This window comes from Onychomys torridus, chromosome 13 (genome assembly GCF_903995425.1).
Source record: "Onychomys torridus chromosome 13, mOncTor1.1, whole genome shotgun sequence".
In the NCBI taxonomy this organism is placed as follows: Eukaryota; Metazoa; Chordata; class Mammalia; order Rodentia; family Cricetidae; genus Onychomys; species Onychomys torridus.
Window position 1 is genome coordinate 47,455,056 of NC_050455.1, and position 26,494 is coordinate 47,481,549.

Genomic DNA, 26,494 nt, shown 5'->3' on the forward strand with positions numbered 1-26,494 from the left:
TGGGGAGATAGTCTCCTAGCTCATTGAATCTCTGTATGGTTCAATTTGCCTTTCTGTAAATGGCCAGGCTAGCTGTGGTTCCAATACATATGGGTTGTGCGAACATTTGCAATGCAAAGAAAAGGAACAATTCCAAATCATTTTATATCCACGGTTTTTCTGTGAGTAGGTGTTGAGCAGACAGGTTAACACATAGAACACTAGACTGGTTAAGTGTCACGTATATGGTAAGTAGACATTTTTAAATTTATTTCCAGTGACCTTTGCTTGACTTTTAGGTGGATGATGACCGAATGGACCACCTGTTCACGAACGTGTGGAAAGGGAGTGCAGAGCAGACAAGTGGCCTGTACCCAGCAACTGAACAACGGAACACTGATCAGAGCCTTGGAGAGGGACTGCATGGGGCCAAAGCCCGCTACTGCCCAGCGCTGTGAGGGCCAGGACTGCATGACAGTGTGGGAGGCAGGCGTGTGGTCTGAGGTATGGGACATACCCTGTTTCTTTCCCGTTTTCCTTCTCTGACCCTCTGCTCCTACAAAATCTTCTTGTGCCATGTCCCAAATAGGTGTGCATGACAATTGATATGTAAAACTACTAATTGATAAAAAGGAAAATAGCTAATTTTGAAAATATAAAAATCCAAAGGACCACTCATGTACAATTTAGACTTATGGTTTCTCTCACATATATATATATATATATACTGTGAGTACTGCTGGAGAAGCATACATTAAGTGTATATATGACTCCTTGCATGCCTCTGAATATTAAAAAGGAAAAGGAAACTAACATTTAGCAATTATTTTATATGTGTGACCCATGAGATTTTACTTCTTATTTGGTTAAGTGTTTATATATAAACTCAAATGTAAGTAAGAAACTTAATTATTTACTATTTTATATGTGTGGGCAGTATTACATAGAGGAAATAACTCACTCAAAAACTCTACATAAGCAATAAAGCTTAAGTTTAAACCAGGGTGAACTCATGACACTACACAGTCTTGCAAGCTTGTAATGTGCCACATATAAATGTGTTTCTTGCAAAACCACAGTGACAAACTCACATTGTCATCACACATACCTTAACATAACTATACATGCCACTTATCACATTCATTCAGGGACTTCTCTGAACCAATTTAGATGTGTAAATGCATAGAGCCCTATAAACACATTAACACGATACATGTGCAAAGCCCACCCCCATGCAGCACATGGAAAATTGTCTGTGTACATAATTTCATAGTACCGTATATGATGTAAAATGATAAAGAGACATGTTTTGTTAAACAAAAAAACTGTCCTTTTAAAAAATAAGAGAAATGATAGAAACCATTTTAAACATGCCTTAATCAATGGCCTGTACTAACTCTATTCAAACCTTACTATTATCTTCCAGTGCTCAGTCAAGTGTGGCAAAGGTGTCCGGCATAGGACCGTGAGGTGCACTAACCCTAGAAAGAAGTGTGTACTCTCCACCAGACCCAGCGAGGCAGAGGACTGTGAGGATTATTCAAAATGCTATGTGTGGCGAGTAGGTGACTGGTCTAAGGTGAGAATGATTTGCGTTGAGTGTGGGAGGTGTGGAGAGTAGAGGCATACATCAAGGGGGTAGAGTGTCCCATGCCCATCTTCACCGCCTGTCCATTTCTCTGAGATTATGATCTCTAGGGACTGATGTTAATGATTGAGATAAAAACAGAGAAAATGTGTAACATCGTAGTTAGCATAAAAAAAGATCTCTAAAAATAGTGAACATTATTTTGTTGCTACATGTATGGTTATAGTTCTTCCTCAGATTATGTTTAAACATGTCTATCTGATAGATAAAATACTATAAGTGAGTAAATTCAAACTACAGTTAAAGGGGTTACCAGTAGAAGAGCAAAGGAAGAAGATACAGTTCTTTGCCAGTCAGTATTTTGGGTTGTGTACAGTAGAAATGAAAATCACCAGAATTCCTTTCTCCCCGCCCCCCACCCCCACTTTGGTAAAACATGTTTGGAACACAGGCATTAACAGAGATGTAGAAAAACATGTAAGGACAAGGTGTGTCCTAGAGGGGGCACCAGCTTGTCAGGAGTGGAACCAGGGTCACGTTGCTAAAGTCAGTTCAAATGGAAAGAATTCATTTGGGCAGGGGGCAATTTTATTTTCTGGTAACAGTAAAGTTTGCTAAAATTTTTCATATGTGGAGCATATGGGATGCATGTGGAGCCTCCTATATGATTTGGCTGTGGGATACACCTAACACATTCCCTTCATGGGATATCAATGAGCTCCATGTTTTAATATAAAACTCACATCAGATCACGGTGAACACAGCTCTACTGTACGATTTTCCCAGATGTAATAATCCTATATTCAGCTGTGACATTGTGTTCAGCACAGAGCATCCAATGCTGTGGCCTAGGTACAAGATAAGCCTCCTCTCTTGGTTTTCATGAATGGAAAGAAAGATCTGCTGCAGAACTTAGAAGAGGATGGTTTCAGCGAGTGTAGTCTTAGCCTTGGTCAGCCTGTTCTTTCTTCAATTCAATTGTTCTCATTCTCAACCTCATTATCCCTTCCCCTCCCCCTCTCTCTTCCCCTCCCCCTCTCTTTACATCAAAATATGTTTTCTCTTTTGCATGATAGCTTTCCACCAAATGAGCTGAAGAACATTCTGGAAGAAATACTTTCAATATATGAAGTATGTGAATTCCAACTTTCTCAGTGTTGCCCCATGTGAAATCATGGACATTTAAGGACTAATCTCTTTTCTTGTGTGTGTGGATGGATAGCTTGGGTGTGGATGTAGGGGTGGGAAACATAAGTATTAAGTATTATGGTGTGTGTGTGTGTGTGTGTGTTTGCATGGCTGTGTATTTACGGCTTTCTTCTCTAATAATCGTTTGCACACAATGACTGCATTTTAGTTCTTAGGGAATTTAATGTATTTTCAACGTTCAGATTTCACTTTAGGATTCAAATGCAAGCATTCAACCTGACCTGTAAGGCTTTTTATTGGTTCACATTTCAGTGTGAATGACATTCAGGCATCAACAAATTCCAGGTCACCCAGAATCAATTTCTATCAGGTGCAGGATTTGTTTCAATAATTCTAAGAAGGAGGAAGACACATTGGGTGGAATTCAAGAGATCTAAGAGACAGTTCTGAGGGGTACATGACATAGGAGCATATTGATCAAGCCATCAAATGGGGAATGGACAGAAATGTTTTAGTATAATGAAGGAATGTGTTTGAAAGTACAGTTCAGAGGAAAATGAAGCGAGAGTGCTAGCTGAAGTTAGGGTTTTGTTGCCTGTTGGCATTTTGCCATTTGGTTGTTTTTGGTTTTTAATTTGCATTTGGGGCAGAGGTGCAGAAATGGATGCTAGCCATTTTCCTCCCTCTCCCTACCCTCTTTATTGAGACAGTCTCCCTCACTGAACACATTACTTGCTTTTTCAGCTCAACTGGCTGACCCTCCCTAGGGTCCACTGGTCTCTGCTCTCCTAGGGCTGGGGTTACAAACACATGCAGCGTTGCCTGTCCCCGTAACAAGAATTGTTTACTCTGGATAGTAAAATGTGCCCACTGTGCCCTTGTCTTGTATCTTATGACAGAGAAAAATTAACTTGGGACGGTAGAAAGAACACTGATTAATTTATGGTACGTCTGAAAACTTTTCGATTTTACCGTACTTATATATAAAATCCACAAGTATAGTTAGATTGAATAATGTCTCATTGGGTCATGTTGCGGTACAACTAAAACATAGTTTTTGGGGTGCTCAGGGAAGAGGATGGTTTCAGTGAGTGTAGTCTTAGCCTTGGTCAACCTGTTCTTTCTTCATTCAGTTGTTCTCATTCTCAACCTCATTATCCCTTCCCCTCCCCCTCTCTTTACATCAAAATATGTTTTCTCTTTTCCTTAAAGACATTTTTTTTCCCTTCTTGAAGTCTCAGCATCGCATATTCAAACAGCAATGTGCACAAATGAAAACCAGCAGCTCCTGTGACTGTTCCTGATTGTACCCCCTTGTCCACTTCTCAGAGAGGGCTTTCATGTCAAAATAAAAAACATCCCCAACAATTACAGAGGAGGGGAACAACGCTGCAGTTACTGTGTTCCAGTGATTCAAGTGTTCAGGGACAGACAGAACACAGATCTCTGATTCCTATCAGCTGTGTCTCTCCTCCAGAAATAGTAACAAGATGTATGTGGTTGTGGCTGGATGTCTGCGCTCCTCTGAGGGCAATTAATCTGTCATCTTCACTCACTTTCTACCCTGAGTTTTATACTATCAATACACCTAAGTGGACCTAATATTAAAGCTTGCTTTGGCTTTGATCAGGAATATTGAATTTGCCATCCACACAGTCTACCAACACACAAACACTCCTCTCCTGGTAAGAAAGACACAGTATATACTGAATTAGTTAGAAGAGAGAGTGAGTCCTTGGGCTCTCCCCGTGCCTAGGAGTCAATAAGGAAATTGATACCAATCAAAGGCAGATGCAGAATATGGCTAATGCCTTAAACTATTTCATATTAGTTTATATGATTTCTAACATTTATATTTGGGATGGTGTAACATGAATCTTAAAAGATCTTATTAATAAAAACAAACCCAGGGCCAGGTATTGGGGTGAATGCTGCAAGATCAGAGAAACAGAACAGGCCACAGCTGCTTCACCTTGCCAGTTACTCAGCTGATCCTGCTTCCTCAGACTGGAAGCCTCTGAGTCCTCATCCAAATGGATCTCAGCTGAACTGCTGCTAAAAACCTAAAAGCTTTACCAGCCTGTAGTTCCTGGTCCTCATGATGCCTTATATACCTTTCTGCTTCCTGCTATCACTTCCTGGGATTAAAGGCATGAGTCACCATGCCTAGCTGTTTCCAGTGTGGCCTTGAACTCAGAGATCCAGACAGATCTCTGCCTCTGGAATGCTAGGATTAAAGGCATGTGCTTTCACTGTCTAACCTCTATGTTTAATATTATGGCTGTTCTGTTCTCTGACCCCCAGGTAAGTTTATTGGGGTGCACAATATATAACCACAGGATGGTTTTGTATAAACCATGTAAACCTACTCTCAGCTTAAGGATCAGGGGGACCAGGCCCAAGGCCAGTGATGGAGCTTAGTAGTAGAGCACTTGCCTAGCATATGCTAGGTCCTAGGTTCAAACCCTAATTACCACCAAAACAAACAAATAGGCCTTCATGTGGAAAGATAGACTGATTTCTAGATGGGTGCACTGCCATGGACATGGCCCATGTTTATTTCACAGAGCTGTTAAAACTAGAACACACAGTGTTATGCCCTGGTATGGCTTAGGTTAACTGTTGACACAGCTATGTCTGATAAAGATGTAGCCTGAAGATCTTCCTTTAGGCAGGGGAATAGGACCCACATTTTTTGTGGCAACATGAATCTGTATTCACTCACTTAAGATGAATTGAAAAATTACATCATTCCTTGTGTTTAATAAAATGACATATTTTCTCCCCCAAATTTGGCTTCTTTGCCTTTATTTGGACTTCTATGACTTCTGGCTTGCATTACTGGAGCCCAGCAGAAGAACAAATAAAAGCATTTTATTTACCTGTTACAGAGAATTTTGTCCTGAAGATTTAATGGATTTTAGACTTCCATGAAATATTAACAAGTGATTTATGTCACTAAACCAAATTAATGATTTTTGTTCTATCTGTAGATTTATTTCATACTCTACAATCCAAGATTACTTAGTAATGGAAAGTTACCAAATGATGAAAAATGAATAGTTTGGGCTGCTTATCAAATTATGGCCTTTAAAATCGGTATTTGAACTACATATTATTATGAATCTTTTGAGGTGGTGTAATCATAAATTATACACAATCAATCATTTTGAATGAGTTAATTGTACATGTAGTTGAAAATATCTCTGTGTAGATACAGAGCAAGGAGGACAACAAGTCATTTGAACTTATCCCTGGAAAAGAAACCACCATCAAATAGTCATCATCAAATGAACAGTACAGAAACTGCAGGGATAAAGAATCTAAAAAACTAAGGTAGAAAAAAATGTATCCATCTATCCAAACACATTCTGGTTGTAAAATAGCATGAAAGGAGGTAATAATTCTACATATTTTGATGTCATCTTTACTTGCCATGATTTTCTAGTTTTGAGTAGTTACAAATCTCAAAATCATATTTTAAATTTTAGATTCAATCTCCAGAAACAGTATTCTGACTGTCATCCTTGTTCAGCTCACACTTACTGGTGATTGATTAATCAAATTAAAAGGAAGCTCAAAAGTAGAATATACATTCTAATCAGTTAAAATGTAACAGCTCTTTCTAAGATTGTGTTTTGTGTAATCACCCATCATCATGGTAAAGACTCACTGGGTTAAGCAATTATTAAATTAAGATAACTCAGACCTCAGTATAAGAACAAAGAAACAGTGGTATATTTGTTTACTTCCCCATCACAGTGATAAAACACTGGCAAAAAGCAACTTGAGGAAGAAGGGACTTATTTTACCCCACAGCACATAATACTTCATGGATAGAAGCCAAGGCAGGAACTCCATGCAGGAACCTGGAAGCAAGGGTTGAATCAGACCATGAAGGAACACAACTTACTGACTTGATCTCCATGGATTGCTCAGTTTGCTTGCTTTTGTTCTATAACTCATGACCACCTCTCCAAGAGTGACACTACTCACAGTGGAATGGGCCCTCTTACATGAATCATTAACCAAAAAAATGTCCCATAGTTGCCCAACAGGCCAGTTTGATGGAGGCAAACTGGGGGTCCCTCTCCAGATGACTCTAGTTTCTGTCAACTTGATAAAACCTAATTAATACAATTGACCCCTTATCAATTTAGCAAACAAACACATGGCCATTGAATTATACTGTTTCCTTTCTTGTTTATCCCCACAATCTCATGTCCATATCACAATATAAAGCATAGCATAACTTTCTTTAAAAGTATCACGCTATTTTAAAAATGCCAATACTAAAAATTTCAGTGCCTTTAAAATATCCAGTCTCTTCACTGTGGTCTCCTATAAAATCTAAACTAAGTTATATACTTTCTTACTGCAAGAAGGAAAAACCAATACATGAAATCAGTCACACTTAAGCAAAAGTCAAGAAGTACAGCTCCAAATCTTGCAGTCCGGTGTCTAACATCTGGACTCATTCATGCTCTTCTGGCCTTTAAAGGGCATTGGCAGCTCACCCTCTTCTGCTCTGCCAGATGCAGTACACACAGCTTGTCTCCTAGGCTCAGGCCAGCTCTCTGCTTCACCTGCTGCCGTTCTTGGTTTCACCCCACAGTCCCAGCACCTCCAGCAGTGCTGGGTCTCTGCTACAACTGTGGCTGCACCTTCACCAATGGCCTATGTTGGCCTCTTTTCAGAAATTGCAACCCTGCCACATAGTGCAAAGCCTCAGCCTCTCCCCATTACCCTTTCAATCCTAGAGTCTTAAATACAACTGAGGCTGCCTCTACTCTCTCACAGTGCCAGGCTTCAGTTTCTCTTCGTGACCCCATTAATCCTTCAGGACTTCCCAAACCAGGTTGATATAGGAGACACTTATTACAAGTTTGTTTACCAGCTTGAGGTGCAACTTTGGCCTTTTCTGGACCACAGCTTCTGTGTGCTGACCCTAAGGAGATGCTGCCCCGAAGACTTGGCCTCTATGATGCTGGTCTCCTATTCATCACACCTGTTCTTTAGCCCCAGCTAGCCAGCATTGATTGTCTCCATAAAGCAAACTTTTCATGCACACAGACTCGTAATCAAAAATATCACGCAAAAGGCCTTGATAGTATCTCTGTTTCTCTCTGAAACTTCACAGGCCAAACCTCCATTTTTGTACCTCTCTAGACATTTTTATTTTTCCAGCTCTCAAAACATCTCATTAAGCTCTGGCACTCAAGTGGCCACCTCTAGCCAAAACTCCTTCCATGGTCCTCTCCCACCCCCACCTCCTGAAAAAAAAATAACATGGACAGGTTCATTACAGCAATACACTATGTTCCTGGTACCAATTTCTGTATTAGTTTGTTTCTCAGTTGCTGTGATAAAACACTTAAGGAAAAGCACCTTAAGGATGAAATGGTTGATTTTCCATAGATCTTTTACTACCATGTATAAGACCTGGGCTTTGACTCTCTAGTGCTAAGAAGAGATGGGAATAGCCAGACAGACAAATAGGATATTTATCCACTATCATGCTGGTCTGTGTTTATCCAGTTGGACAGCAGTTGATATATGCAGGACTTTATTATACCATTTTTCATATTCCCGAAGTCCACCCCTAGTGACACACTTCCTCTACATGGCGCATCTACTCCAAACAGGCAATGGATGATGCTAACATTACTTAATAAAGGGGAAGTTGGGGTGAACTATGAGTTTGAGAAAACAAGACAAGGTCTTCCCCTCTGAAAATATAAAATGTGAGGGACTGCTGGCTGCCGCTGGCACTTTCCCATAGCAGCAGGTGTTAGTCCTGAGGAGGAAGGCAGGAGATAGCTGCTAACTCAGTCTCCAGACCACTGTCTGCTCCGAAGTCCTCTGCCATTTAACGGTTCTTGTATTCTGACCTAAGTGACCTATTCAGAACTGTCTGCTCATCCTCATTTTCATCAAATCTGGGCCTGAGCAATTTTCTCCTTTGGGAATCTGTTTCTCTGTAGTCTTTGTATTTCTTCCAACTATCCAAGTCTTCAAGGACCAGCTTAAGGGTGTCCCCTTCACTTTGTCCTAGGCAGTAGCTCATACTACTTTGAAATACAATTTTAAAGTAAATCTATCCTTATTTAATTATCTTATTATTTGAGACAATGAATATTTCTAACATTGAGCGTGTGTGCACATGTATGTGAGGCGAGGGTGGGTGTGTATGCTTTTAGGATCCGATGCTGGGGTTACAGACAAGCAGAGCCACGCCAGACTTTTTATGTGGGTGCTGGCATTCCAATTCAGATCTTCATGAGTTCTGCCCAAGCACTCATATCTATTAAACCATCTCACCAGCCTCTTTAAAGTTTTATGGAGATGGCCGACTTCTTCGGCGTCCTTGTGGCACAGTGTAGCAGGGATACTCACTGCTAGGTGAGACGGCAGCTGTCTAACCTGGAAGAGTCATGGCAAACAGAGTGACTCTCATCTAGTAGTTTTCTCTGAAACTCAGCTTCCATCAAGGTGGCGTAAGTTACAGATAGCTATTATATGCTGACACCTGTGCTGTTTGCAATAAAAGCTTTACCAATTAAAAACTGTAAAAATTAATTTTAAAATTTGGATACTTTATTCCTCTCTCTTACATGGCCAAAAAGGAATCTGGTTTTTTGACATGTACTTTGACATTTGACAGAACTGCATTCGAATAAGACCTGGAAAGAATTTCCATTTAAAGTAAAGTTTGATCACAGAGGTTCTGAAGGTGCTGTGTGTAAGATGATGGTAACAACAGGACCATCTGGATACGAGTCGTGTGTCTTCTAGCCTCTATCAGACACTGTCATTCTGGGCTGAGAGCTGCCAAGGGAGCTGAAATTCACGTTTGTGGGTTGCTTTGTTGGAACCTGACTTTCTTTCCTTCCGCTGCTGTATTGATCAGCGTACACTTGCTGTTAGTTGTGGACTCCCAGCCATGCACAACGTAATCAGATCTCTTAATCATTCATAAGCAGTCTTTCTTATCTTGCCACATACCTTTTCTGGACTTATTTTAACCATGTGCAAACATCTCATTAAACATAACAGAATACTGGCACCTTTAGACAGAAGAAAAGAAGGAAGGAAGGGATAGAGGGCGGAAAGAATAAAGGAAAGGAAGAGAAGAAAGCAACACTCTCAAATGTGCCTAGGAATGAATCAATTCCAAACACCCATGTGTTAAATAAAGCAGAAAAACTATTTTTAAAAGACACACACACACACACACACACACACACACAAAAAAAAAAAAAAAAAAAAAAAAAAAAAAAAAAAAACCTGGCCAAAATAAACAGCTCTTCTTCAGAAACAAGCTTAGCTTTGGTCCTCAGTATGCATGTTTCCCACTCACTTCATTAAAAAGCTGAGTGGGAACTGCCAAGCATGTGCATAGCCCATGAAGAATGTTGCTCCAATCATTTGCAGGGGAAGCCACCATTCAGCTTCCCCTTGAGGTCCCTTCTCGGCTGTGACTGCTACTCCACTCTTGTGAGACCACTTTCGAATATCTCATTTATTCCCAAAGACAAATACCCTGAATCAGTGTGGCCAACCTTGTTACAGATTGGCACTTACCATTTCAGATTAGATCATGTTTTCTGAGACTGTCCATTATATTGGTAGTTGAAAGAATTTCAAGCCCTGCCAGGGACAATTTTCCCTTAATTTGGGAATTCCTATTTCTTCTAACAGCCAGCTGGAAATGAGTAAAATGTTACAGGGCTCTCCTTAGTGTTTGGCTTAGAGAATATACATTCTGTCCAAAATATATATCTTTGGCACTCTCTAGAAGTAAGGAACCCTGAGTAATCGCTCTGCAGGCCAACTGTGAGAAATATTAATTTTAACACTTAAATACACTGAATGATTACTTTCTGTTTTCAAGAAATTTAAAAATAAATCAAACTTACATTCATTTTTTTTTTTACAAAGTTTAAATAAAAACTCATTAGAGATAATTTTACTATTCCGTCTTGTGCCTCTCTGGTAAAATCTTTATGGTGACATTGTCCAGTGTTTACAGCTAGAAGAATTTTGTATTCCCTAAGAACTACTTGTAACTTATGCAGATCAATGCCTTCATAAGTTCAATGACAAATTGTTGATTATATAATCTAAATCTGTACATTGTTATACACTAGAATCTTCCATTTGGTCCAAATAAGTAATCTAAGTATTCAGAATGACAGATAACCAGCTTAGCACCCAAATGTCACCTTATGGCTGTACTAAATCCAAAAGGGAAAATGGTTATTAACATTCAGACAGTAGTTTAGAATCTCAGTATCTTTTCCTTTAGCGTCTCACTACCTTTAAGTTGGATATGAAAGTCTTATTTTATCCCCATGTTAAAAATAACATGCTTCTTCAAATTGTAACTGAATTAATAAACATAAAATATTTCTGTAACAATAAGTGGTTGATAAGTAGATTTAGTCACTATTTCAATGTATATTTTGAAAGTGCCATAATTGAGGTAAAATACAATTTCTAGTTCTGGAAATATTTCATTCTAACACTAATATATATGTATTATATATATTGAGTTATTTTGTTTCAGGAATCAGACAGCTGCTCTCACATTCTTTAATTCAAGGACTTGTCCCCCCTTCTTCCTTTTATAGTCTCTCCTAGAAGCATTAAATTTTTACAGTGGAAGCATTATAGGACGCAGTCAGCTCTTACTACCTGTTGCAAGAATGGCAAAAAGGATGTAAGCCATGGGAGCATCCAACCTTACTGCAACTTGGGGTTGTCATCTACAAAAGTGTAGGCCACATTCATGTCTATCCTGCAACACATGTGGCCCACATTTTGAACATACCAAGGTTTAAGATACTTTAAATTTTTTATTAAGTTTTTGAAAGTTCATGCAATATATTTTGGTTATATCCATCCTTTCCCCATCTCTTCCTCGATTTAACCCCTATTCTATACCAACTCAATTTCCTGTACTGTTTCATATTCTTAAAGACACATTGAATCTAACTAGGGCTGCCTATCTACACTTGGGAATATGGCCATCTGCTGGAATGTGTTAAACCTGTCAGGGCCACACCTTTAAAGAACAGTAACCCTCCATCTCTTAGAAGCTATCAATTCCCAATAATTCCTTGGGCATAGGTGTGACTTCCTTCCTGCTCACCTCTCCTTTCCTCCACCCTGGGATTTTGTCTGGCTTGAGCTTGTACACACCATGTGAATTCATGTATGCAACTGGCCTGGTGTGTCTGGAAAACACTGTTTTCTTACAGTCATCCACCAGCTCTGGCTCTTAGAGTCTTTCTGTCACCTCTTCCAAAATGATCCCTGAGCCTTGAGGTAATGTAATATATATGCCCTTTGAGGGCTGAGCATGCTAGTCACTTATGTTCTGTACATTATTTGGGTTTGTATTAATCACCATCTGCTGCCAAAAGAAGCTTCTCTGATGACTTTTGAGAGATGCACAAATTCTGGATGTAATGAAAGTCATTTGGAATCTGTTTATTACTATGTCTCATTAGCAGAACAATAGTAAAAGATTCTCCCCTAGGGCCAATGACCTGTGTAGCACAGGTTCTTGGTCCTAATAACTGTCCTAGGTATGGGTTCCATCTGTGGAGAGAACCTTAAAATCAATCAGAAAATGGTTTATTATTCCCATGATATTCATGCCACCATTGTACTAATGGGCATAGAAATTAGTAAGCAGCCATGGGGAGTGGGGACTTCCACGGACAAGAAGATAGAACACAGTGCTACAAAGGGGGATGGGAGTAATGGGACAGAAAGGGTTAAATGGGGTGTGGCATAGGGTAGGGTAGAGAAGAGAAAAAAGGGTGTGATAAGCACCTCTATAGACCAGATGAAAACATGACAAACTACTACTGCAGAAGCTTCCTAAGCTACAACCACATAGACACATTAAAAAGAGTTTAAATGCAGTTACCCTACAATGAGACAATAATGCCCCAAAAGGTACAACAGTCCAACAAAGAACCAGTGTCAGGAATGAATTACATCTATTGGAATCGTTGGCAGCTATGAAGTCCCATAGACCCTCAAGTATGATGAGCTCTTGCTGATGTTCTTGGTAACCTCAAGAACTGGATGGTAAGATCCACTTGTTGAAAACAACACACACTTCTCTACTAGAGCATAAAGATAACAAGCTGGTACTGACCTGAAAGCTCAGTTTTCATAGTGCAGGACGGTGCTATGAGTCTCACTCACTCAGCTGTGACCCCTGCAAGCTATGATAATGACCTGCCTGGCATGATAGACATCTTATTTTAAAAGAAGATCAATTATTTTGGATACCAGGTTGATTCACCAGTATTTCTTTCTGTGGGCCTTATTTAACAAACTTATCATCTTCATACTCCAAGGTAATTAAAGTATTGAGCGAATTTCTCTTATGTTAAACTTTTGGTATGCAAACTGAGGTGTGAATGTAATTTACTTTAGTGTTAGTAATTGCCACTGATATCTCAAGATAAGAAAATATTTATTCTCTTAGAAAAATCTAAAGTGACATTTTCTAAACATTGCTCAATTATGTCAAAGCATAGAGATCATTTTCTTAGGTAACCAGTCGTGATGAATATTAGTTAAAGTTTGCATCAAGATGTTTGAGCTCCTTCTGTATGAAGAGAAGGGATTCCTAACATTGATTTTTCTATGTGCTTTGTTATCTCTGTCAAAAAGCAAATGTCCAAAGGCATTTTTAGAAATTTTTTTCTCTTTAAACTTAACTTCTTGCATTTGCTGTAAATGTTACCACAGTGAAGCTAGGATAACATGATTGTGTTTCTTGTGCAGAATGAACATGAAGGATTGAATCATGAGGTATTTTGTTGCAAAGGTCCTTTGGGGCAATATTAAAGTTTGGGGAACAGCTTTTCACAATACACAATTCAAGGCTCTATTTTAGCAATAGTCTAGCATGATTTCCTTGCCAAGGCAATCTCGATGGCAAGGTGTCTGATATGGCTTGGATTTCCTTGTTATTTTTTTAGTGTGCTGGATTTATTATTTTCACAGTTTTGCTTTGCTAGAAGTCAAGTGTGTTGCCATATTTCAAGTATATTTGATATTTTCTTGACACATGTGAAAATCAAGCTTAAAATTAGTTATAAATAAAAATGGAGATAAGAGAGAGAGGGGTAAAATTTTAAATTTACTTACAGTATATGGAGAAACACCCACCTTATGCCACCATACTTCTTACTGAACAACTTAACGTATCATAACTCATGAATGTATGAAAAATAAATAATACAAATAGCAAAGCAATCCGACAGGTATAAATAGAGTGCATACAGTGGAAAGCAACAAATGTCTGAGTTCCACAGGCTGGTGGTCATGGCTGCCCTCTCCTTGGGGAGGAAGACTTTCCCCAGGACTCTTTCCACATCTCACTTAAGTGGCAAAACCTACTACTCCGAATTCCTCCATTCTCTTGCAGGGCCTTTACTTTCTCCACAGATCCTGTTTATGTCTGTAAACACAACGTATTTGACAAGTTTCTTGCTTACCTTAACTGGCCATATAAATACAAGCTCCTAAGGATGAAATGGCCTTTTCTCTCCTGTGTCCTTCTACACCTGAGTATCCAAGAGAGTACTTGATACATTGACACATTTGAACATATAGATAGATATAGATATATAGATAGATATAGATATATTGAGTGAATTAGTGAAAAAAGCTTTATGATTATAAATTTATTGGGGCTTTGAGGAAATTAATTATGCATCTATTTAAACCATATTAGATAATGCCTAGAACACACCAGGTGTTTATGAACCCATTTGTGTTGCCGTCTAGTACATAATTTGGTTCATAAATTGTCTGTGGATAGGGTAACTGTATGTCCTCATTTACTCAAGACTGTCCAACTGCATTTCTATATTCTTAGAATAATTGTAAACATTATCTTCTTCCTTGGTGTCCTGATGGGTAACAAATTGTGTAGTTGCTGTATCTGAAGACAATTTGTGCCAATGAATCATCGTCAAGGCAAAAGGATTGTGCCTCATGCTACATAATCAGATTTTTGACAAAAATATTGTTTCTGTGTTTAATGGTAAGATAGAACGATGTTCTAGTTTGCATTTTCTTGTTGCGATAAAAACTCTGGACAAAGGCAACCTGGGAAGGAAAGGTTTTCTCTGGTTTATAAGTCCTGATCACGGTACATTATTGTGGGGAAACCATGGCAAGAACTCAAGGTGAATCTGAAGGTAGGAACTGAAGCAGAGACCATGGAGAAACACTGCTTACTTGCTTACTCTCCATAGCTTGCTCAGCCTGCTATTATTATTATTATTATTATTATTATTATTATTATTATTAAAAATTATTTTATACCCTGGCTGTAGTTTCCCGTCCCTCATCTCTTCCCAGCCTCTCCCCATCCTCATTCCCTTGTTCCCAGGCCCTAATCCACTCCTTCATTTCTGTTTAGGAAAGGGGCAGTTCTCCCTTGGGTAGCAACAAAACATGGCATATCAAGTTGCAGTAAGACTAAGCGCCTCCCCATGTATTAAGGCTGGGCAAGGCGACCCAGGATGAAGAGTAGAGTCCTGAAGCCAAGTAAAAGAGTCATAGATAGATAGCCCTTGTTCCCATTGTTAGGAGTCCCACAGTAGGACCAAGCTACACAACTGTAATATATATGTAAAGTGCCCGGGTCAGTCCCATGAAGGCTCCTCTGGTTGTTGATTCAGTTTCTGTGAGCTGCTATGAGCACAGATTAGTTGATTCTGTGCATTTTCTTGTGATGTCCTTGACCCCTATGGCTCCTACAATCCTTTCTCCCCATCTTCTGCAAGATTCCCTGAACTCTGCCTAATGTTTGTTTATGGGTCTGCATCTGTTTCCATCAATTACTGGATGGCACCTCTCTGATAACAATTGGACTAGGCACCAATCTATGTATATAGGTGAATATCATTAGGCATCACTACATAGATAATTTTTTCCCTCTAGTCATGTTTGGTTCCATTCTAGGTCTCTAGGTCACCCAGCTTATGAGTCCTGGTGTTCCAGGCAGTGTCAGGGGTGGGCTTACTCTTCTGGCATGGGTTTTAGGCTCAGCTGGTCATTGGTTGGCCCCTCCCTCAATCTCTAGGCCACCTTTACCTCCAGCACATCCCATAGGCAGGACAGACTGTAGATCAAAGGTTATGTGGCTGGGTTGGTTTCCCACTCTCTCTACTTGAAGTCTTACCTGGTCACAGGAGATGTCTAGTTCAGGATATGTATCTGCTATTGCTAGGAGTCTTAGCTGGGGTCATCCTCGTAGATTCCTAGGAGTTTCCCTTGCACCAGGTTTTTCCCTGACTCTGAAATCTCCCCACAACTTTTCCAGTAGTCTCTTTCAGTTCTCTCCCCCTGACCATGAATGTTCTCATTCCCACCCACCCTCAGTCCACTCAAAATCTTTTCTATTTCCCCTTTCCAGGGAGACCTGAACATTCTCCCATGAACCCTCCTTGTTACGTAGTCTCTCCTTGTCTGTGAATTGTAGCATAGTCATCCTTTACTTTATAGCTAATATCCATTTATGAGTGAGTATATACCATGTTTGTCTTTCTGGGTCCAGATTACTTCCTTCAGGATGATTTTTTCTCTAGTTCCTTCCATTTGCCTACAAATTTCATGATGCCATTGTTTTTAACAGCTGAGTTATACTTCATTGTATTAATGTATCACATTTTTTTTAATCCATTACTTGGCTGAGGGACATCTAGGTTGTTTCCAGATTTTGTGAGTCTGCTTTTTTTTTTTTTTTTGAGCTGAGGATCGAACCCAGGGCCTTGCGCTTGCTAGGCAAGCACTCTTGCACTGAGCTAAATCCCCAACCCCAGTCTGCTTTTTTATACAACCCAGGACCACCTGCCATGGCACTGTCCATAATGCGCTGGGTCTTCCTATATCAGTCATTAATCAGGAAAATGCCTTCTAGATATACCCACAGGCCCATCTGTTGGAAGCAATTCCTTAGTTGAAGTTCATCTTTCTGGTTGACTGAAGTTTGCAGGGAGCTGTCAAAAACTAACGAGTATAAAAGGTAAAATAATAACAACAACAGCAGCAGCAACAATAATAATAATTCAGCATCATGAGAATAGGGAAAGGTTTCTAACTGTTTTGCCTGGGAAGAGTAGTAGGAAACAGCTAGTATCCAGCAATGCTTAGCTCTCCAAGTCTAATCCATACACTTAAGTTCATGCTCCATTTCCAGCACTTCTGAGCTGGAAAACTTATTTAACTTATTCAGGCCTCTGCTTCTCTCTGATTGGGAATGACAAGAATAGTGCTTGGTGGGTATCATGAGAAACATCCCATACAATCTCTAAACACCAGTGCCTTGACATTCAAGGCATACTGTAGCTGTGTTGGCTAGGGTTGGGACTGCATGGGACAAGGCTTTCAGAAGGGGTGATACCAGTTTCTTTTGTCTTAAAGGAAACCGTGTCTTTGTAGACTAATTTATTATTTAAATATTAAACAACTGGTGTAAAGTGGATGGAACTGCCTGGCTCCCACTGTATTTAGTAATCTGTTTTTTAATTCCATGCATTAGTCACTGTGTTTTGTTAGTAAAGGGCATTAAATACAATCCCAGATATACAGTATAACTATCCCATTCATTTTATTTTCAGTATAGGATCCAGAATGTAATGGGTAATCAATGGATGTTTTTAAAACCCCACTAATTGATGGGGCATTCTGAGACGCTCAAGCGAAGAACAGTTTTTAAGACTGTTTGACACAATTTTTACCATAATGTTTCAGTTTTCCCAGCGAATCATTAGTTAATGAAACAAGTGTTTAACTTACACAGCTTCAACACTTGAAAACTGCCGAATAGTAGTAACATGAATAATAAATTGTGTAGAAGTTTTACTTGCATGGTAGATTAAAACTTAAACTATTGCTGGGATCAACTGTAATACCTTGCTTAACACAATGGGGAAATAAGTCCCAGATACATTAGTTGCTAGGGGCTATATTAAAATAAAAGTCTCTTAATTCCAATGCCAAAATTATTTTGGCTATCTTTTTTAATGCCTGTCTGTTTCTAATCATAGTGATGTCATTTGAGAAAACATCAATTATTTAGTTTTGTCTTCTGTAAGGAGCAAAAAAATGTGTAGAAGACTTCCTGGGGCTCCCAGATGTCTCTTCAAATATTCACTCTTTTCACATATGAGTGATAAAACTTACCAAATTGTATTTTATGAAGAAAATAATTATTACTGCTAGGCTTCTTGTTTTATTATTGAAGTTTTCTAGTGGAAATTAAATTCTAGAAGCATTAAACACTTAATTTAATAAAGTTTATTTTATTAGTTTCAATAGAAGACATAATACCGCTTACTTAAATAAATTACGGAATTGACATTATTCCTTGGGTACTAGATTGTTTCTCAAGTTGTGTGCAAATCATTACAAAATTGATTTTCATAAGAACTGTAACTAAAGTTTTTTTATTCCAGTATTCCTAAAACTATCATTCATCCATTATCAGCTAATCCTATGTTGTCATACGTCTTTAGTTATTTTTGGTTTTGTTAATAATTAATTCTGAAAAAATGATAAGATGTGCTGCTAAGGTTCACACATGTCTTTTGTAGTCTTGTAAATTGGAATGATTAGGAGTGGTCAGTAATAGATTTCCAGGCTTTTCAGGAAATGATTGGGGACCATTGAGGACATCCTCTGTCTCATCATATGGAACCTTTCCACTGTAGAGATGTTCTCGTCCCTTAGCTTTCTCAAAGAGCCTCATCGTCCTGAAACTCTACAGAAATATTAGAAATATAGATCAGAATACCTTTCCATGTATTCTTACCCCATAGATGTTTTAGTTTTTTATTGTCTTTTTAAAAAATATTTTTCCTGGAGGTTAAGGAGAAAGCAGAGTCTGTAATTTGCTTGTGTTACAACAGGAAGACGTGGTTTGAGCTCCAGTGCCCAGCACCCATAATCTCAGTGCTGGGTAGTGCAGACAAAAGGCTCACTGGGGCTACCCAGCCATGCAGTGTAGACTAGTCAGCAAACTCCAGCCAATGAGAGATCTTCTCTCAGAGGAAATGGATGGTGTTGCTGAGGACAACATCTGAGGTCCTCCTCTGGCTTAAACACACATGCACACAAGAAAATAAATAATAAATAATCTAAGACATGTGTGTGTATCAGAAAAATCTCTCTACATTATTCTTAGTGCCCTACATATGGGCGTCTATGCTTTAAATCATTAATATTACACAAAATGAACATAGGTACTTGGGACAATATGGAGGCCTAAGTTCTATTTTATTTAAATTTTTGCTTTATTTATTTTTAATTTCCATAACTAATTTATTTGAAGTCTACACCCCATGCCCTCCCTTTCAACTACCCTACCCCACTATTACCTCCTAATTTCTATGTTGGTTTTTTTTTTTTAAGCTCACTGAGTCTCTGCTGCCAGGTGTGTATCTATGTATGGCATCTACATACATGGGTCATTGCATAGAAAATGATAGGGCAAAGAGGTAATTCTTGGATCAGCACAATATATTCCCCTTACATATAATTTTTGTATTTAAGATAACTATATTTTCTCAATCATATACATAGATAGATAGATAGATAGATAGATGTAGATATAGATACAGATATAGATATAGATATAGATATAGTGGCTTGAAATTCAGACAAAGAAAACAACAAAATAACCTGTACACTTTTTCTTCCCTAGTGTTCCATTACCTGTGGCAAAGGCATGCAGTCTCGTGTTATCCAGTGTATGCATAAGGTCACAGGCAGACATGGAAGTGAATGCTTTTCTTCAGAGAAACCTGCAGCATACAGGCCCTGCCACCTTCAGCCCTGTAATGAGAAGATAAATGTAAACACAATAACATCACCCAGACTTGGTAAGCAGACCACAGAGTGCATGGCTTTCAGAAACACAGAAATGTTTTTAGGTCATCTATTCCCATAAAGCTTGGGAATTATTAAACCATGCCTGTTAACATGGCTCTAAATTGTTTTTTTCTTTTAAATATATTTTAGTCCAAATGATCAGAGGTGGGTTTTTAAACGTTTCATGAAGACTCCTTTTCTTCCATGAAGTATTTACTTAGAGCTAAGTCTAGGAAATAATGATGCCACACAACCTGAAGTCACCTTTTTAATGTTGCCAAAGAAGTTAAGCTTCATTCTAGTCCCACAACTATCAACTGTGCTGATATCTATAGGAGGGGGAAGTTCTGAATACACTTTCAATTCCTCCATGGCCAATGCCCTCCTCATCCTGGATGCAAATTGTCCTTAGAATAAACAGTATAAAAATGGTTCCCTGTAAAAATAAACATCTAAGTCTACAAAGCAAATGTGAGCTACTTTTCTTATTTTTGAGGATAAAAATATAAATTTATAAGCCCTGGAAATATTTATTTCTTTTTGTGTTTTTTAAATTTATTCTTAAATTGATATAGAAAGTAACAGATTTCTCGGCATTTTCATTCATTCTTAGTTCGGTTGACCTAACTTCTCTCCCCCATCTCCAGGTTACCAACTCCCACTGTACTCCCATCCCCACAATCACAGTACCTACTGTACCCCTAATCCCCACAGCCACTGGTACCCACTGTACCCTCCATCCCCACAGCCACTGGTACCCACTGTACCCTCCATCCCCACAGCCACTGGTACCCACTGTACCTTCCATCCCCATGGCCACTGGTACCCACTGTACCTTCCATCCCCATGGCCACTGGTACCCACTGTACCTTCCATCCCCATGGCCACTGGTACCCACTGTAATCTCCATCCCCATGGCCACTGGTAGCTGCTATACTCCTCATCCCCACAGGCCACTGGCTACCGCCCTGTACCTCCATCTCCACAGCCACTGGTCTCCACTGTACCTTCCATCCCCATGGCCACTGGTACACCACCTGTAATCTCCAATCCCCATGGCCACTGGTAGCTGCTATACTCCTCCATCCCCACAGCCACTGGTACCACTGTACCCTCCATCTCGCACACCCACTAGTACCGCCTGTACTTCCATCCCCATGGCACTGGTACCCATGTCATCTCCATCCCCATGGCCACTGGTAGCTGCCTATAACCCTCATCCAACCATGGTACCCCACTGTACCTCTCCCACAGCCACTGACCACACTGTACCCTCCATCCCCACAGCCACTGGTACCCACTGTACCTTCCATCCCCATGGCCACTGGTACCCACTGTACCTTCCATCCCCATGGCCACTGGTACCCACTGTAATCTCCATCCCCATGGCCACTGGTAGCTGCTATACTCCTCATCCCCACAGCCACTGGTACCCACTGTACCCTCCATCCCCACAGCCACTGGTACCCACTGTACCTTCCATCCCCACAGCCACTGGTACCCACTGTACACTCCATCCCCACAGCCACTGGTACCCTGTACTCTCCATCCTCACCACAGTGGTACTCACTGTACCCTCCAGCTCCAGGAATGCCCTTTTCACTTTCATATCACATGTGCTCTATTACCCTTCCCATCCTGCCCCCTTAAAGCCTCTTTTGTTCCCATTTCATGGGCTACTTTCCTAGCCTCTACCCACTAACAAATACACACACACACACACACACACACACACATACACACACACACACACACACGTATAACAATTAGAAACTAGGAACCATATATGAGAGAGAATGCACAATATTGGATAATGGCAATATTTTGTTATTTGTACTTTTATATTATGAAATATTTTTGTATTTAGTCTCAGTTCTTGTTATGTCATCTAATTTATCATCAAGAAGGATGGATGTGCCTTTTTTTTTTTTTTTTTTTTTTTTTTTTTGAGACAGGATTTCTCTGTGTAGCTTTGAGCCTTTCCTGGAACTCGATTTTGTAGACCAGGCTGGCCTCGAACTCAGAGATTCACCTGGCTCTGCCTCCCGAGTGCTGGGATTAAAGGCATGCACCACCACCACCACCACCCGGCAGGATGTGCCTTTTAAATGCAGGTAACTTGTATTTGCATAGAAAATCTTAATGACTGAGTTATCTTTTATTCTGTGGCAATTAGGGCTTTTAACAGCGCTTCTACTTGGAAACCAGTGGATTAATTTTTTTTCATCTGTGTGTGTAATTTCCAGGAGAACAATTTAAATCATGTGACTATGTGAATAATTGCCAAATAAAAGAGAGTAACTTATCACATGTACTTTTATACTGTCAACACAAAACTCAAAGAAATAGATAAGTTTGCTTTTTCATGGAAATGCAACAATTCTTTTTGAGCCAAATAATGTTTCTTTGAAATAATTAGTTTAAACAGAATAGCATTAATCAAAACAAAAGTTAAATAGCCCTAGCCCAGACACCTTGAATGCATGTTTACAATCAGTCATGACCCTTCTTTAACAGTCACAAGGAGACTGTGAAGTATAATTTAGGAGAAAATCATAGAATAAGGACAAGGTTTTGTTAAAAATACATGTCTTCTACTTACTAGTCTCTGAAAAATGTACTGGTTGTTCTTCTGCTGCTGTAATAAAATAACCAAAAGCAAGTTAGGGAAGAACGAGGACATTTACATCTCTGTCCATTGAGCCTGAGGGACTGCATGGCAGCAGCCCGTACGTCCAGTCAATCACACGGTACAGACACACAGAGAGTAGAGAGGGAGAGGGAGGCCAAACTGTAAAATCCCAAAGCCTGTTCCCAGTGCCCTACTTCCTTCACCAACGCGCCACAGCTTACATGTTCTAGAACCTTCCCACACAGCACCATCTACTAGAGACAAAGCGTTCAAATAAATGAGCTGATGGAGGACATTTCTCATTCCAACCATAATGAATGTGTACCTTAAAACACAAAACACCATTGCTGGGAACTCTAAGTTTTATAAAGTAAACTAATGTACTGAATTTGAACACAAAGGAAAAAAAAAAAAAACCTATTGCAAAATGAATTTTATAATGGATGCTGGAACACACTTCACTATGACGACCTGAAGCCAGATCTTCAGTATGGAATTGTCTAGATTACATCTTCAGTCCTAACCCTGGTGATAAACCACTGCAGATCTCAATCACTTGTGAAAACTAGAAAGATTCATTCTTCACATAATCTGCTTCCCTTTCTTGCTATATGGGAACGTATAATGTACAGTAACCATGGGCACATTTTCATTTTGCTGTTTCTTTGTAGTTTCAGTCATAGAAATAGTTATTAATATATAACTATATTGTTGGGTGGAATGGTACATATCTCTCTTCTCAGAACTTGGGAGGACCAGGAGGCAAGATGCTCAACAATTCAAGGCCATTGTGGGCTACATACATAGTGAATTCCAGAACAATATGAGTTAGAGTGATAGCGCTTCAAAGAAACAATTACTTGTGTACATATATATACAGAGGGGAAGAGAAAACGCTTTTTTTGTTTTAATTCTAACTACTAAAATTTATGAAAAAAATTAACTGAAATCCATAAAATTGTAATGCTGTAATGCTAAACATGTAATGCTAAACATGACTGCACAGTTAAACTCTCAACACCCAAGACTGAAACCTGAGAATTTATCTACCAAGACCCTGTTTAAAATAATGCATGCAGGGGTTGGAGAGATAGATCCATGGTTAGGAGTTCTTCTAGATCCTGCAGCTCCCCCCCCACTCCCAGCTTTGGTTCCCAGCACCCACATTGTGGTTCACAACCATCTGTAACTGTAGTTTCAGGGGATCTGATGCCCTCTTCTGACCAGCTCAGGCAGCAGCTCATAGTACACATCCTATTTGCAGACAAAATATTCATATATATAATACAAAATAAATAGGTCTTTAAAACATAAACGATACATAGATCTACAATAGATATGCTGGTTAATCTCAGCTGTCAGCTTGTTGAGATCTAGACTTCACATGAGAGACCAGCCTCTTGGCATCCATGCTAAAACTTATTTTGGCAACCCTAATTGAGGTGGAAAGACTAGCACCAGTCCCTAGGCTGGAATCTTGGACTATATGAAAAGAAGAAAGTGAGCTGAGTACAAGCATCTAACCCTCTCTGCTTCTTGGCCTTGGGCCCATTTTGTTGGAGTATTTTATCACAGCAACAGGGAAAAAAGCAACTAACACAGGTGATTAATAAACGCAACTGAAACCTAGAAGCTTCTCCTGCATATTGACGGTGAGCAATCTGTTCTCAGTAATCTTCAACTGTCCCCAGCTAAGAGTGTTATTTATTCACCCTGCCACTGTATTACAAGGCTTGCAGGTCTTTGTCTTCTACCTTATGTCAGGTAAAATGAACAGGTAAGAAAATGAGACAAATTAAATCCATGAAAATGAGTAGAAGCTGTTCCTACTGATGGCCTTCACAGAGTGAATTCATCATGTTCTGTTTCCCAGCTGCCCTGACCTTCAAGTGCCTGGGAGACCAGTGGCCAGTGTACTGCCGAGTGATACGGGAGAAGAATCTGTGCCAGGACATGCGTTGGTACCAGCGCTGCTGTGAGACCTGCAGGGATTTCTATGCCCAAAAGCTGCAGCAGAAGAGCTGACCTCTGGCAGGCTGGCTGACTGGCTCATACCTTTTTGCTCTTTCATTATTTATAAATACACACACTCACTAGCATGTTTTTCAGACCAAATATTATCAGATTACATATAATTTAATCAAATTAATTTATTTGCCTGCCAGACATATAATGTGGTGTTTGTTTTGGTTATTCAAACATCTTGATTTTTTACTATAAGGCTTCATAAATAATTTTATGTGAATTGAATAAGTTGGGTCTAGTAAACTAATAAAAGACAAATGATATTTTTTTTTTCATTTAGGGCTGTCTGTAAGGTGCTATTTTCTCTCCACCAATACCATTAAGTTATCCAGTGTGTACACTACCTTGGCATGATAGCTAAGCTATACATGCAGAAAAATGACCTATTTTCTTGTGTCCTGCTGCAGAACCTGCCCATTTTCTGTAATCTGCAGGAGATGTGTAAACAGAACAAACCTCACAGTCTTGAACAAGTTTAAGAGAATGTATTATGAATTTGATTCAGATTTAGAGGCAAGGATAGGATACCTTCTACTGTAATGTTACTTCTATATTAAGAGTGGGAAAGTCAAGACAGAGACTTTGATCATGTTGGTGAACGTGCACTTGAACACAAGTATTGTGACCACAAAGCACTGTAATGATGTACACTGAATCACCGTTGCACTGTTGGTGTAGGCGTGGAGAAGCTGTGACAGATTTGGCAGCATCCTATAAAACCTGTATTGTCTTAACATGGCATTAGAGTGTAGCTTTTTAAAAACACTTCCAGTGGAGAAAATTGATCCACCTACGTCCTTCCTCCCCTTAGAAGATTTATTAAAGAGTATAGTACTGAAGCTCACAAATCACAGGAGCAAAGGTAGTAAATATTTTTTCTTCTTTTCCCTAGGAATCAGAAAAAAGGAAATGAGATTCAGATAATATTTTGATAGTTTCATTATGTTTTGCCTTTTAAAAATAAAAGTTATAACTCTCTGAAATGTTTGAAAGACATTCTAATTTTTTTTTTTTTTACTTGTAAGAAAATATTATACATCATTAACATGGTTTCTTAGTTGTTGTTGTTGTTGTAGTTGGTTTTTTTTTTTCCAATAAAATATGTGAAACTTCCTTTGGGGAGAGAGTTCTTCACAGGGCTGTCTGTTCGCATTTCCACACTTGGCAAGAAGAGGCACCATTTGCCTGTTCTGAAATATCCACTACAGGAAGCCTGCAGAGTGAGCTACAGGGAGACAGAAGGTCTCTTTTTGGAGCAAGAAGGTGTGTTTACTTGAGTCCTAAAGTGTTCAACTTCCCTAAAATGGAGGTCCCTTTTCTTACAGTGCAGCCAACGGCTTATACAGGAAACCGCTGACCCTCTCTATATTACTGTAGCTACAAAAAACAGAGCTCTCATCTAACAGTGAGTAAGAGACAGCTTATTCTGGATCCACATTGGAGTGGCCAAGGCTGGGAAAACAGATTTAGGTTACCTTAAATTCCACGATCCAATGTGGAACAAAGTTTCATGAAATCAAGTTTAAAGTCCACCAGTGGGTATGTCAGAGAGGTGGTCACAGCGATATGGGGTAGCTTTTCCACAGGCCTCAGATGAGATTCTTAGCTTTTGGGTCTGGTGGGAGAACTCATTGTCTGATGAGTTGATAGAATCCAAAAGGTTTTTATCTATGAGTCACAGGATGTTAGTTCACACACAGAAGTGAGAAAGGGTAGCGAGGGGACTACAGCAAGCCAAAGATGAGGCAATTATCCTCTTGATCCGCAACATCCCAACCTCTCCACATCCGTGCAGTTTTAATCAATCAGTCTGCACACAGAACTTCTTTTTAGGAATTCTCCTTGAAGAATTCAGAGAATAAGAAAGAGAAAATGTGGATTCCCAGTCACCGTTACTCTAATAGACCCTTGATCTTTAACACAGATTCTCTGTCTTCCACCCTGAAATTAAGAAAGGAAGCTTGGCACACTGCAGGTAGAGTTAAACCCTTACCACTTTCATAGCACTTGATACTTCTGAATTTGCATTTTCTCGCCCTCATTTTAACTCCATTCTAATGTTGGAGGGATTGTGTTCCTAGATTATTCCTTAACACGAAAATCTCTATTTTTCTAAGAGTGCAAAACAGATTTACTCAATGCAGTCACACTAGGAAGCAGGACAAAGACATCCTGGAAACTGCCGAGTATGTCTTTGATCTGTATGT

At 39.4% G+C, this 26,494-nt stretch overlaps 1 protein-coding gene across 1 annotated transcript in view; it reads left to right on the top strand.

Moving 5' to 3' along the window:
- Adamts19 (ADAM metallopeptidase with thrombospondin type 1 motif 19) overlaps positions 1-25,322 on the top strand; it is a 201,636-nt gene extending 176,314 nt beyond the window's left edge. The window contains exons 20-23 of the mRNA XM_036205317.1: positions 279-483; positions 1,406-1,558; positions 19,464-19,641; positions 24,136-25,322. Coding sequence (XP_036061210.1) covers positions 279-483; positions 1,406-1,558; positions 19,464-19,641; positions 24,136-24,287 — 688 coding nt within the window. The 3' untranslated portion in view covers positions 24,288-25,322. The remainder of the gene's footprint in view (positions 1-278; positions 484-1,405; positions 1,559-19,463; positions 19,642-24,135) is intronic.
- The last annotated feature ends 1,172 nt before the right edge of the window (positions 25,323-26,494 follow it).